Raw genomic sequence first — 15,004 nt, forward strand, 5'->3', positions numbered from 1 at the left:
AACAAATCGGAGACTTTATCTCTCTCTTGCCCAGAGGCTGTGGTGTGGATCCCCCAGCTCTAATGCAGAGACTGATACACAGTCATCGTTTCTTCCAAATAATAACCTATGCATCTTCTGTGTACGTAGATGACAAACAGTGACTAGATGCCTGGTTGGATATTTGGTTTATGAGCCAAAAGAAGTTCCAGTAATCCACTGCCAGTAGATGAGAAATCATCAGAAAAGGTATTACAAAATGTAATACTTGAAGAAAACAAAATATTGGAGATACTTAACTAAGCTATAAGGGTTGGAGCTGCTTGTTTTTTTTATTTTTAAAGAAAGTGCTTGTGGCCAAATAGATCATAATAGACCCGATGAAAGAGAATTTCTGAAAGAAATAACCGCTGCAGCTCTGCTTAATGTTTGGCTGCAATAGTGAATGACATTAGTAATTGTTTTCTGAACACACAGGAGACAGACCAACATTGCAGTTCTTATGAAATCTATTTCTTTCCATTTATTCTTTAGTAAATATTAGCTCATGAATGCTGATAAATATCTCTCCTTTTCAGTCATCTGATATGCTGCTTGCAAAATGGCAGTTTACATTGTTGAGATACAGCAATTCCAACAATGTTATCGTCCAAGTGCAAGCAGCCAGTGAATTTTCAGAGGCTGTCTTGACGGTCCTGTGTGTATGGGAGTCTGCTTTTATCCCCTGCTAATAAATTCTTCATCTTTGCCTGTAATTGTGGCAGGATGGAAATGGTACTTAGGAGCCTGGCTGTGAGATTGCAGCAAATGGCTGCGACCTGTGTTTAATGTAGTGACACTAATGAATTCTGAGAATTAATTTTCAGCTAAGAAAGCATGATAGAAGATACTAGAATTTCAAATTAGACAATAGATTGATTTTCGTCAAGGCACACATGTACAACATTTGTTTCCTTTTCAATCTTTACTTACCTAGCCTTCCCACTCTTTTAGATCCAAAAAATAACAAACCAAATATGATAGTATTTTCATCATACCTTGTATGAAACCCATCTTTTAGTAGATTTGCTAGTCAATTTGCTTGATGCTCACCACTTTTTTTTTTAATAATTTCCACAGACCAAAGAAATTGGCTTAATTTGCAGTTGCAGCACATTTGTTGACTTTATATGTAGTTGCAGCACGGTGCCTAAGCTAACTGTCCAAACTGGTGTTAAACAAATGCTCAGATGAGCACCTGAAGATACTTTAGTTTTCTGCTTTCCTCAGAAGCAAATTCTTCAGTGGTGTGACTTCTTAATATTGTTTTTCACTTTCAGAAAGCACACAGTGATTTCTGTTGGCTGCACTGAATAAAAATATTTTCTGATAAACGTTATAAAAGCTGTTTTGTTGCTGTACTCTTCCCCTTTCAAATGCTAATATTGCTGGATTTTTGTGTATTACTTCTTGATTTCTTTTTTTCTGGCCTTTACATGGAATACACCTGACTGAATGTACTGGCAACTTTGGACTTGGGCACCCATATGATTTACTTTTTTCACACATTATAGTTCTATTTCAGGGTGCAGGTGAGTAGATAACACTCTGATAATGCTTACCTTCATGCAGGCTTTAGCATTGTAAGAGCTGATACTCTATATTAAATTATTTTTTTCTGATAAGCAGTATAGTGCCAATACTGCTTCCAGTGTAGGAGATAATACCTTACTGAACGCCTGCAGTGACACTGGCAGTCTGATGCATCATTTTTCTCTAGCAGGCAGGTGGTGGCCCAAGAATTGTTACCTTACGAGTAACAGTGACTAAGAACAGCGGCAGCACGCATGCAGTGTGGCGCGAAAAGCAACACAGTTGAAATGACAGCGTGTAGAAGCAAAGCATGTCAATATACCTTAGAATATTAATAGATCTTGTCTACATAGAGAGGCATTAGGACAAAGGACTGTACACCAAGAGGAGAAACATAAGGACTGTCTTTTCAGTGTCACGTGACAGCTCTCCATCCTGTACTCCATCACAGCAGGCCTGGTGATCAAACTGGCCACCAAACTGGCGCTGAATATCTAAGTATGCACTGAGCCCACAGTACCTACTGTGACTAAGCTGCAAGCTGGGTACTGGCACTTGAAACATAACAAGGAGTAATTTCAAGAAGCGGCTGTGGCAACATTTCTGCCATTTCAGTGCAAAAGGGAGGGTATATATGCCACACACACTTCAATTCCCTATGGCCTGCCTGGTCTTTCTGCTGCTGTGTTCCTAATGTGCTAGAAACTTGCCATTTAACTTGATGGATTAAACCAGCTTCAGTGGAGATGTACGTTATCCTGTCAGTCTGTTCCCTGAGCTGGACAAGAAGTTACAGACGTGAATTTAAGCAGCTGTCCCTCACCCTTGCATGGCTGTTAGTTTCTAGCCCTCTGCTTTGTTGTGGCATCTCACAAACTGTCTGAAAGGGCTCTGTTCTTCCGATACAGGCACAAACTTGGCACAATAGTAGGTGTGCTCTGTCTGAGCGTGGAACAGAGACTTTGATCACAGCATCATGTGGATGTGTCTTGTGTCATTAGCATCTGATGAATTCATGAAGTTTTGCTTGTGTTTCAAGTGAAATCCCAAGTGACCACAGGTTGCAAAAATATCCTACTACCAGAGAATGAAGGCTGCATATAGATGAAGCAATATATAAACTTTGATAGTTGCGAAGCAGAAAAGTAGCAGGCATGCAAAGTGGATAGTCAGCGGGGATTTGACAGGAGCATGCAACAGAAGCCACGGTGATCCTAAAGTAGTCTTCAAGACCGCCTCCCTGACAGAACTTACCTATGCTCATTATATCACCTGCCACACCTAAACAGCTAGCATTTCAGGCACATAAAGCTAAGAATTTTTTTCCCCAAAATGTTCCTGCTGTCTCTTCTTGTTGGGCTTCCTTAATGATTGTGGTGTCCTGGACATTTGGATGCTTCACCTAGGGGCCATCTATATGAAAAAATTTCTCTTAGAACTTTTGGATCTTGTCCATAAAGTGTCTTTGGTGGTGCGTTGTTCCAGAGCTCAGAGTAGAATGCATATTAATAACTACATACCAACAGGTAAAAGATTTGTATGTTTTTCACACTTTTGGTAAATGCAAGATATTCTGTCTGGAACCATGGACTTTCTTGAAGAGAATCCATTTAAACTGTAATGTGGTTATTATCTGAAAAGCAAGTGCCATGACATTAGGGCCTGTTGTGATAGGACAAGGGGTAATGGTTTTAAACTAAAAGAGGGTAGATTTAGACTGGATATAAGGAAGAAATTTTTTACAGTGAGGGTGGTGAAACACTGGCACGGGTTGCCCAGAGAGGTGGTCGATGCCCCATGCATGGAAACATTCAAGGTCAGATTGGATGGGGCTCTGAGCAACCTCATCTAATGGAAGATGTCCCTGCTCATTGTAGGGGAGTTGGGATAGATTACCTTTAAAGGTTCCTTTCCAACCCAAACCATTCTATGACATAGTTACATTACTGAAAAAATCCTTATGTAATCAAATTTAACAAGAAAATTTATATATTAACAATATAGCATAAAGACTATAAATTTGTAATTATTGTTAAAGTTATTATAATTGTAATTGAATTATAACGTTAAAATTATTGTAAAAATCACACGAGTGCTTGAGCTTTTCAGACTGATATCTCCACTTCAGATACTTGCTATTAATCTGTGATTTTGTATGCTATGTAGTTTTTTGTTTTGTTTTTCTTCCCTCTGCCTTCCTGATTAATGTTGTCTTTCTTTTCAAATGCGTTTTTCCTTTTTCTCAGGAAACGTATAAATTTAACCAGGATTGGCGTGAACCGTGTTGTCTGTATGGGTGTATCGACTGTTAAAAACCACGGATCACAAAAGGGAAAGGGGGGTGGGGGTTCAGAACCTGTTGAAGGCTAATGATGGATCTCTTCATGGGGGGGAAGGACTGGTATTTATAGCCTTGCACTCAGAGGGGTGGAGATAAAGCAGGTTCTGTTACTTTAATCTTTTTATCAGGAGGCTACAGTTCTAGCCTATGGAAAAATTCACCAAAATGGTTATAAAACTGGTAGCACATTTTGCAGACTGTCTTTTCTGGACTAGATGTACCAGGAAAAGGTTGGGAAAATGGTTTTCAGGAACCTAAAGTATTACAGTTATGTTCAAAGATATTTCAGGATCATTTTTAAGACCAGGCTTTAGGCTTCAGTAAAGTATTTGAGGTGAGGCTAAACTTTTAATCATTTGCTAATGTGTTTGGTAGTATTTGAAATCAATTAATGTACATGGGGGTTTTTTTTAATGTAGTTTATATTTTGCTAACTGTTATTGATGCTGCTAGAATTTAATTTATTCTGAAAGGTATTAAAATTTTATTGAACTTTTGGCTAAAACAATAATCTTTATTTGTGATATTTGTCCCTGCTAAGGAAGTACTTTAGGTGTATCACTTAATATCGGCAAATACGAGATGTAATTGTGAAGTATGTAATATGAATGCATCTCATCAATAAACTCATCCTGGGCTATAATTCGCTGAAATGATAGGTGCTAGAAGGGTGATAAATACTGAACTGAGAATTTCTTTTTCACATTCTCAAATAATGTCAATATTATTATTTCAGCAAGATAAACAGAATACTTTAATATAAAGAACTAGAGGATACTTTAAAGCAGTCTAATCCTGGTAGGCCATTCTTCTGTTTGGACTGTATTACTTAAGCTTCATTGTACAGAAAAGAATTCAACTTTAATGATGGCTTCTTCAGTTTTAATCTGGATTATATAAATTAGCATAATGCTTTGTTTTATGCTAATTTAATAGGATGTATCTCTTTGGTCATTACTAGATCACCTGTTGCTATCATAGGCAGAACCTTGGTACCCTGGCTCATTTAATTCTGATTCATTCATTTCTGTTCTAGTCTGAATTATGTAGGTTTGCAGAATTTTCTTTGATTCTTATGCTAACACTTATCATTGCAATAATGAAGATCTACCTGAAAATTCATTTTAAAAACAAAATAAAGCTCTATATCAAATTGTTCTGACTAGTCTGGTATCACAGATTTCGCTTGTGCTTTTTAGTAGGCTATATCCTACAGTTCTTAGTCAAGCTCTCATCAGAGAATAGGTAGAAAATTAAAGTGAATGAAGTATTGTCTATTCATCTTAGGTTATGTTTAATATATATTAACTGTACAGCATTTACAAGATGCAATGCCTTTTTTATAGTAAGCTAGTTATAGTTAAAAAGAGACATTAAATAAGTTCAAATGCATAGCCTTTACACTAGTATACTTGTAGGGTGAATTCACTTAGTTAAGTATTTTATGACAGATGCCTCCAATGTAGAGTCTTGTTGCATACTGAGGAGCTCAAATTTGTGGAAAAAGAAACTGCTGTACAGTAACATCCACACAGTAAGCCATCTCAAATCATGCTGTAATGAAATAACAGCGCTGCCTAAGACCACTATTTCTCTGACACAGGTGTCTTATCAAGGATTTTGAAAAGCGTCCTTCAGTCACCCATCTTTTGGAGCATCCATTTATTAAACAAGTACACGGTAAAGATATGTCTCTGCAAAAACAGCTGGCTGAGCTCATCCAAGAACAGCAGCAGCTAGGCTCCATAGCCAAAACAAGGTACTGTATAACATATGTGCTGCAGCCCTCCTTCCCCACGCTAATCCTGGAAGCACAAGTTGAAACTTCAGATGCACCGACATTTACTGTTTCAGTCGATCATATTAATGCATTGACTAGCAGTATTATTAGCAGTAAGGGCTGCATGCCATGTGAATGCAAGAGACGTGTTTCCCCATGATGCTTTTTAGAGCTAATTTGATCAGCTGTAATGCAACCTTCTACTTAATCTTCTTTCTCCCACTGAACTTTGTTCTACGTGTATTCACTTTTGACTTAGTCATAGAGATGCTAGTAATTTCAGAATGTTCTGATTTGTGGAAATACGTATTGCAATGATGAAAAATTATATTTTGGTAGCAGATCTTTAAAAATACAGCTGTGAACAATGAAGTGACTGCTAGAAAAGAGTAAGAACAGTACACTTTAAAATTTTCTGTTTGATTAAATACTATTAGTGAGAAGGGTATTCGGTACTTGTTTTGTCTGTAGTTTAATAGTAACAGCTATTTTTTATTCCAGCTAGTATTAATTTTAAAATGTGCTTAAAAAGCAATGAATGTTTATCAGCAGCAGTGGGATTTTTTTACTTTTGAGGCTGATTGTAAATATGTCTTAGTTTAGTTGTCCAGCAGGTGGCAGAATTTCACTATCTCAAAAGAGAATTAAATGCAAATGAACACACTTTCCCAAGCTCAGCAATCATACTGTAATATGAAATTCGTCTAGAGTGAGATGAGCTCTGGCCCATTATTGTAAACAAACACCTACTAATGTTGATGAAGAAAATTAAATGTCGTGATTCATAAGTCATAAACTTGTACATGCTTATATGCCATAAGACCCTGTAGCTTAGATGCTAAAAGCCCAAACAAAAATGTACAAGTTAAAATAAAGGAATAGCTGTAAGTACAGTTTCAAGGTGAAGTTGACTTCTGTGTGGGGTTTTTTGTTTTTCTTTTCTGGAAAAATATACCAGGAACTGCTTACTGTGGGTGAGGGAGCTCTGCCAGTGTTACAGTAGAAGTTTCTCTTTTATCTAGCCTCCTAAGCAGACCTCCCCCATGTAACACCTCACAGATCAGATTGCCTGCAGCTGTGGGTTGGCTGGCCCAAATGGTATCAGAGTTTTCCCAGCAGTTGTAGACAGATCCTTGTGCTAGGAGGAGCTCTGAAATGGATTCCTCATGGTATTCCAATACATTCTTCTGGGATCCATCTCCATAATGTGGAGTGCGAAGGAATCAAGACCAAGACAGCATTTCTTTCCTCAAGCCTATCCATATATTAGCTGGGAGTGCTGTGACAGGCAAGCTTCTGCACTTTATGCTTATGCATGACTGGAATGTAGGAAGAATTTTGCTTCCCAGTACCCCTTGTATGAATCAGTGCTCACCTAAGGGAGTGTAACTCATTGTCCATCCTGTCACCACCTAACCCATCTTAAACATTTTGTTTGCCAAGGGTGGTTATTTGCAATTTGTGTGCAGTAGCGCCTGCAGATTGTCGTGGTGAAGGGGATTCTGTTGCAGTGGGTTTAGTCCTGATCTTATCCTCCCTACCAGTCTGTTATTGTCCCTGATGCCCCCAAATTTACTTGACCAACTAGTTCCAGGTTCTCTGTCCCAGATAGTTATCTAACACATCTTTCACATCAGTCTCCATTCACTGTTCATTCTGTTTGTCCCTAAGGTTTTGTTCTCCTGGTAGAGTCGGCTTCTTGTGTCTTCTTCCTCTGCCACTCCAACAGCTTCTGTTTCTGATCTCCGCCTTCTTCAGCAAGTCCTAGTCCAGGTTCTTGTATGTTTCCAGCCATTTCTCTGTTCTTGGTGTTCCTCCTCCCCTGACAATGTAGCTTGCAGCCCTCTTGTTCTTTCTCACCACTGGATTCGCCTTTCACAGGTCTGTTACAGTTTCACGTCTGCGCTTAAAGCTCTGCTCTCAGCAGATTCTTTGTACCTGTCTTGTTCATTCCTGGACTCCTGGTTTGGTTTTAGCCATGCCTCTGAATTGGATGGCTTATTCATCTACCAGTGAACAATAAGAGGGGATAGGATTAGGCTGCTGGAGAAATAGTCGTTGTTACCTTCACTTTGAAGCCAGTGGGCCTAACTGCTATTAAAGAATGTCTTTCTGATTATATAACATTATACTATAGTATCCTTACTTGCACCAGCCCACTTTGATCAGGGCTGAGAGCATGCTCAGTGAGAACAAAAATTTAGTGATCATTTACCATGGAGATGGAAAGATTAGAAACTTGATCAAAATGGTACAAACTTTAATAAGATTGCAAAAGCAAATCCCTGCAAAATGTCAATTCTGTGGCCCAGACAGTTGATACTGGACTACAAACATAAGATTATGACAAGAGAACCAACCACCAGGAGCATCTAATTATAATTTTCCCCAGAGGATAGACATAGACCCATGATAGTAAAGAGCTTGACTCTGTAATAGGAAGGTAGTACCCCCTAGGAAAATTGGTACCGATTAAAAGCCTTTAAAAACTCTGTAACATGTTTATAAAATAATTTTCAATACAGAATCTGACATGCAGAAGAACACATGGCCAGATGGTACTGTAAAAAAATTTATTGGCATTAATTTGTGGTGATCTGTAGATCTGTCATCTAAATGTATAGTCACCACTTCAAAGTAAATAGGCCAATTAAAATTCATGTTGAGTAAAACCTTTCTATTATGCCATTGGATATAAATGCATGCTTTTTCTGTTTACTAATGTGCATTAATTCCGTGGTGTTCAGAGATAAAGAAAAGTAGATGCCTTTTTTTAGGAGTACAGCAACACTATGGATCAATCATTTAAAAGATAAGTAAAGAAAATCTTCTCAGACCACAGGCTGAAAATTTCCAGAAACTGGAAAATTGTCAGGATGCTGGGGTTAATAGTAGTTCTACTGTGTGGGAACCCAGAGAGTCACTGGTGATGACAACTGATCTCGAGGAATCTGGGTTTTGTCATTTGAAAGTCTTCCAGCATCAGTGCTTTACATTTGCATCTTTTGATTCTTCACTGACTCAGCACCTGTGGATTCTCTTTCCAATTGAGCCATGCCCTTTTTTCCTATTTTGGGACATAACTTAAGGGCATTGCTTGCGAGCAAGCCTGCAGACTAGAAAGTCAGTACTACTGATATAGAGAATGTGATGGAGAGATGTGGAGAGCTGATCTAGCAGTTCACTGCTACTGAAAATGAGAGAACTGGCTTCTTTCTCTCATTTTCCCATAGCTCCCAGAAACAAGCTCATGATGCTGTTTTTATTGCAGCTCCAGTGATTGTCAAAACCTCCTGAGCTAGAACTTCTAAAGTAAGAGAAAAAAACTAAGCCAGCAGAAATACACAGATAATTTTCTGCTCAGTTAGTGACTGCAGAGGGGTGCCTCAACTGATGTAGCTGAAGGGAATGAGGGAGTATTTCACATGACCAGGAGTGAGGGGGAGAGGGGTAGAAAGAAGCAAGCTGTCCGCTTTCGACAGGATCATCTGGGTCGACCTCTGTAGCCACAGACTGAAACATCGTCTTAGTTCAGTTTCTTTCAGTCTTCATTTATAAACAACTTTGTGTGAAGTATAGCTATGCTTAACTTCAGCACAGTTCTTCATACTTCTGAACAGAAGAGGCACTTCATTGTCCTTCTTGAGCTCAGAGGAGCCTACCAATGCACACATTTGTTGCTATTGTCAGTTTGTTGCTGACAAACGTATTGTTGTCACTTTGCCATGAGATAACTTACTAGAAAGCTTTATACTCTATTATTTCCTTTAGGTTAGAAATTAATAATAAAAAGAAAAGGTGTAATGCTATTAAAAGATTACTTTTAAAATGAAAAATGGTATTAAAAATTGCTTCTCCTCTTTTTACTGAAAAACATGCCTTTTGAAACTTTTTCCACCAGATTTATTTTTCCCTGAATTATTTTCAGCAGTGAGATGCAGATATCTCCTATCCTTATGCAAATGGGTGTGTTCAGTTTCAGAAAATCCAGCCAGGATACCCCCCTTTCCACTCTTGTAATGAGGAAGAAGATTCTTTTTTCATCTGTTGGCATCTTTTAGACTGAAATCTTAGAGTTTTGCCGTTGTCTTGAGTGAAGCTCAAATTTCAGCATCAGCACTCTGCTCCTGCATTGCCTGTTCCTTATACTCTCATGGGGAAAAACTTTGTGAGAAAGTGCAATGTCACAGCTGCATAAGGATGAGCTCTGAGTATTATCTGTGTCTCTTCTCCATATCCCTTTTATAAGCTGTCAGTTAAACTGTGTTTTGTCTGGTTTCTGACAATACTAGGGCGTAAATGCTAATTAACAACAATGTACTTTAACAGCTTTGTCGTAGAAGCAGTTATATGAAGTTTAATTTTAAGAAATGTTTCAGTGTTAAATATTCCACTAGTTCTATTTTTATAAAAGTTCTTTAAACCTTAAAAAATAGGGGTTAGTACATCAAAATGTTGCTTCACATATATTCGTTCCAGCAATGCTGAATTTTTCTTTCCCGTCTATTCTGAAGTCAAAAACATCGTTACTCTTTAACACATGGATACTGATTCTTGATTCGTCTTGGGAGCCAGAGCACTCCTATTCCCATCAATATATAGCTGCTTCTAGGCAGGAAGCATTTCTTAAAATCAGAGGGGATACTGTCACAGGCTCTCAATCTTTTTTTTTTTTTTCCTTCACTAGCAATCCTTGTGACTGTGAAATGCTTTCAAGTTATTCAAATAGTGTCTTCGTGCATAAGAACATTGTGAATACAATAAATGTAATTAATTCCCAAAGACTTCTACCACATGTAGTGTTAAATTGCAGAACTGGAAAAAATGAGGAATTTAAGTTACAGTAAGGTGTGGACAACAGAACATGCAAACATTGGTCAGGAATTATAAGCAGAATTGTAAAAAAGTTTTTGGTACAGTAATAATAACTGAGCATTCATAAGGACTTTTTGGATAATTCTGTGTACTCTAGGTAAAGAAGGGTACACAAGTCAAGTCAGTAGTAACCTTGCTGTATTTCAGGGATAAGTTCTTCAAGATAGAGATTCATGCAATTGCAGGTCAGTAAAATACCAAGAATGTTTAGGTGCCCTCTGAATTACAATACAAAAAATATGGCAGAGGTTTGTGTTTTATTCCTCATTCTCTTTCTGAATTACTGTGTAACCTTTGTTATATCACTTGCCCTCAGTATTTCTCTGTTCCTCTACTTATGAAATGGCTATTAATAGCTTTGCTTAATTCGTTATACCTACAAAAAATAGATAGCAGTTTGTCTGAGGCAAGAATTTTGTCTTTTGCTTGTTCTGTAAAGCCATACTATACCTTTGGTCACTGTGAACCTGCTAATGAAGAGAAGCATGTATAATGCTTGAAGCTCTAGCCATTTTTTCTTTCATTCTTTCTGCCCTAGTCTGGGAAGACTCTTGGCAAAGATACGTTACAGATTATGGAAATTATGAATTCTCACTTAACAGTAAACATTTGCTCTGTTTAAGTAGGTTGTATTTTTGTTAGTGTTTGAGCGTGTTTAATAATCTAGTAAGGAGGATTATAAGAGAGGCCTGCTCACTTTCCAAATACACCTTTTGATCTCTTGAACTCATTCATGTGGTCAGTTGCTTGTTTGCTTCACAGTACAAGAGATTCCAACATCTGGGCCGATTGCCAGCCTGCTGAAGGAAGAAGTCGGAAAGGATTTAGTCTGTTTCCTAATGTTTCTAAATGTTAAATGACTCCTTGTGGTGTCTACATTGGCAAAATGTCCAGCAAAAAATGGGCACGTTCTCTGGAGTTTGTTTATAAACATCAAACATTATCCTCGTTTTTTTGTCCTTGTTAGGACTTAATCTAAACCTGGCAAAGTTGGCAGCTGGTTCAGTGTTGAAAAAGTTGAAAAACATATGTCAAACTTCCAAAGTCCTTTAAACTAGGCAGTATCTCAAGTTCCATAAATAATGTTTAAAAATACCAGGGAGTTTGTCATGGAGACATTTAAAAGGGAAACTTGAATTTGGAACCCCAATATTCTGTCTGTTGTCCCAGCCCTTCCTTGCATAAATTTTAATGATAAAAATCTTGCATCCTTTAGGAAGACTTTGTCAAAAAAGTAAACTTTCCATTTTATTCCGTAAAAACCCCAAAATACAAAATATTTTAGTGGCTTGTGAGTAGAAGTAATGAAAAACTGGAGGATTTTTGATGTTTAACTGAAGGTTTGGAAAGTACTGACCATCAGCAAAAGTGAATGAAATGAAAATATTCTGGGTTTTTTTCCCCCCTTTGAATGTACAACAATTAAGAATTATCTATATATGAAGAATCTTATAATAACAGGTTGCTCTATCCAGTATAGCATGCAGGAGAAAATCTAAAAAAGCAAAGTTACAACAGCATGTGATATGGAGAAATTCAGATGTAGTAGCAGATCTTGTAACTGCCTTTTGCTTGTGGGGGAGGAGCAGAAGATCAAGGATGAAAATACACCGTTAAAAGCATAGAACTGGAACCAGGGAAGAAGAGTCTTCCCAGAATACATTCTAAAAATTTTGCCTTTTGTAATATTCTTATAAGCTGTCTTTCAAAATTTTAGATACTATGGATCCCTGTGTGGCATTTGGCTGTTCTTTAGGGGGAGTTAATGTGGGGCAGCTGTATGAACTGCAGTAGATAAGTCTGTAATAATATAAAGGTTACAAAAATATTTAATAATCACTGGCTGCCATCTGCATTTATTTTGTTAGCCCTATCAAATGTCACAGTAGCTAAAGTTGAGCAAAACCTTGGTCTTCTGTATTTCCTCGAGTGATTAATAACTCCTGGCCTGAGAATTCTATAATTGATTTGATATTTGACAGTTCATGTTGATTAAGTATCGAATGGTTTTGGTTATTAGGTTCAAAGTAGCAGTTTCCCAGTTAGCAGCAGCCTTGAGAGGCCGGCTCCAAACGTGGCTTGTTCTTCTCCTGAATGTTTTGCTACAGACAAGGTAGCTTTATGTTCCTGTCTGTAAATAAGCTTCTTTGTAGGAATCAAAGAGAAATGGTCTTCTGCCAACCTCTGGTTTCAGTTTGTAAAAGACTGAAAAAACTTCAGCATGGATAAAGTTTTAAATGAGTTTACTGTAGACAGTGAAGAGTTCAGAGTTTACTGTTTTGGGTAATGCTGGGTCAGTGTGCTACCGCTGGTCACCATTTAGAAGTTTGTTTCTGTAATGGGGAACAGACAGTTATGAAACCTTGCATTTTGAAGGATAAAATGCAAATCTGTACATCAGGAAGAATCAAACTTGAAGAAGCCTGAGGAAAAAAAAGAAAAAAAGGAAAAAAAGGCAAAAAGAAATCTAAGCATCTAATAGTTTTAAAAGGGTAGGTATGTTCAGGCTACCTTGTCAGATATTAGGATGAGACTACGGTAGGTTGGCAGCTTTCCCCTTCTTACTCGTCAGCTGAATTACGGCAGCAGTCCATCCAAGGAAGTAATTCTTACAACCAGATATCTAGCTTCTCTGCCAGCTCCTATTTAGTTTTGAAAGCAATTAACTGCAAGGAACTTGATTGCATCCAGCCAGTAATTTCCTTTGGATTCAGAGATAATAACAGAAACAGAACCAGAAATAGTCCTCTGATGATATACGCAATGTATTTAATGCAATTCTTCTAGCCTTCATCTATATGAATATTAGGCAAATGAGTTTAAAAGTTTTTCTTTTTTTTTCCTTTTTTCTTTTTTTTTAAAAATCACAAAGCTACTGTGGGCACCAGAAGTGATCCTTGCTCTGATTATAGTGTATGTGTGTTTACTGGTGGTTGCACAGATTTTTGCTATAGCTGCAGCATTTATATAGTAATTAAGGCAGTGTCAGTGTTTCTGTTATGACCGTGCTTCAACAAATTACTCCAGACTGAAACTTGATGTACAGGAGCAAAATTCAGTGCTTGCACTGCACAGGAAATAGGCTATGTTTCTGTGCATGGCAGCAGCACACTCCACTCTTTTTTCTTTCTCGTCGTGTTGAGTATTTTTCTTGTAAATCTCAGTTTGGGTGCAATTCATTTTAAAATTGGCGATAATATAAAGAAGAACAAGTACAGAAACGTTTTTTCCTATGAGTCCTAGAAAAAAGTACAATAAACATGAATGCTTAACTGCACCAAGAGGCCAAAGTAAAGGCATTTGTAGAAGAATTTTAGGGTTGGAGGGGAGAGAGATCAGGGAGGAAGCTTCCCAATCAACATAAAAATTCTTGTTCTATGCTGCTTTCTTCCTCAGGTTGGACCTCCCAGCAAGATGACTTTCGATCTAGAAGTCTGTGTGGTCCATCTAGCTTTTCCTTCCCCATCATCAGCTTGATAGCAGGGTCATATGAGCATATAGCAATTTACAATGCACTTCTATTACTATGACTGATGTCTAATACAAAAAGAGGTTGTTTTCTTTCAAACTGTCTCTTCCCCACAAGTAGAACAAATGAATACTTCCCACCCTCTTCATGACATTGTTCTCCTGAGGAAGAAATGCTTCTCTTCTTTTGCTCTTCCTACAAAATCTGAGGAAACTGTCCCTTCCAGCTATTCCTGCCTGATAAAAAGGTAAAGGGAAGGTGCTTGGGAGGATAGAGCCTTTTTCAACAGACAGTGCTCGTCACTGGAGTTCTGGAATAAATCTGGTGCTGCTCTTCAGGTTTGATAAGGTTAGGTACCTTGAGTGACTGGCCCTTTATGCCATTTCTTTTGTCAGTCAAGAGACTACATCCTCCAGAGGATGATTCAGAACATTGCTGGAACCTTAAGGCAAATAACCTAACACCTTTGATTTTCCTTTTGCTTAGAATTTGTGCGTTTTATATGTCATTAGAAAGGAAGGGTAATTGAAAAAATGGATGATAATTCTACTTTTTGTGCAAAAAAGTATACCAACAATTATTTCCCCTATTAAGAGTGTTTCCTTCTGCTTTATAAGAATTTTTTAAAAAATATTTTAAAAGCAGATTATATTTCTGATGTAAAATTGTGGAAATAATTAGAGGTTACTGCCTGTATTCTTCCTTTCCTCTCTGTCAATGTATCTGCAGAACATAGGGTCAGTAGAAAACTGATGAGGCCAGCAGGAGATTTGAAGCTAATGTGATGTTATGCTCCTAATATCCTCTTCCTAATCAAGTACTTAGGAAAATGAGTTAAGCACAAGAAAACATATGCACAAAGGTGTATAAGTTTTACGTATATTTGACTAAGACCAGCTTCCTTAGTTATTTATCTAGATAGTGTTAAATAAAACCCTTTCCAATAAAAAAAATTGATTTATCACTCAAGGAGAACAAACAGAGGGAG

At 37.6% G+C, this 15,004-nt stretch overlaps 1 protein-coding gene across 4 annotated transcripts in view; it reads left to right on the plus strand.

The window, feature by feature from the left end:
• The window catches only part of MYO3B (myosin IIIB), a 206,948-nt gene that overhangs the window by 82,544 nt on the left and 109,400 nt on the right, over positions 1-15,004 (plus strand). For all 4 annotated transcript variants that reach the window (XM_075430067.1, XM_075430068.1, XM_075430069.1 and 1 more), the window contains one exon: positions 5,496-5,651. In XM_075430067.1, coding sequence (XP_075286182.1) covers positions 5,496-5,651 — 156 coding nt within the window. The remainder of the gene's footprint in view (positions 1-5,495; positions 5,652-15,004) is intronic.

Source organism: Opisthocomus hoazin, chromosome 9 (genome assembly GCF_030867145.1).
Source record: "Opisthocomus hoazin isolate bOpiHoa1 chromosome 9, bOpiHoa1.hap1, whole genome shotgun sequence".
In the NCBI taxonomy this organism is placed as follows: domain Eukaryota; kingdom Metazoa; phylum Chordata; class Aves; order Opisthocomiformes; family Opisthocomidae; genus Opisthocomus; species Opisthocomus hoazin.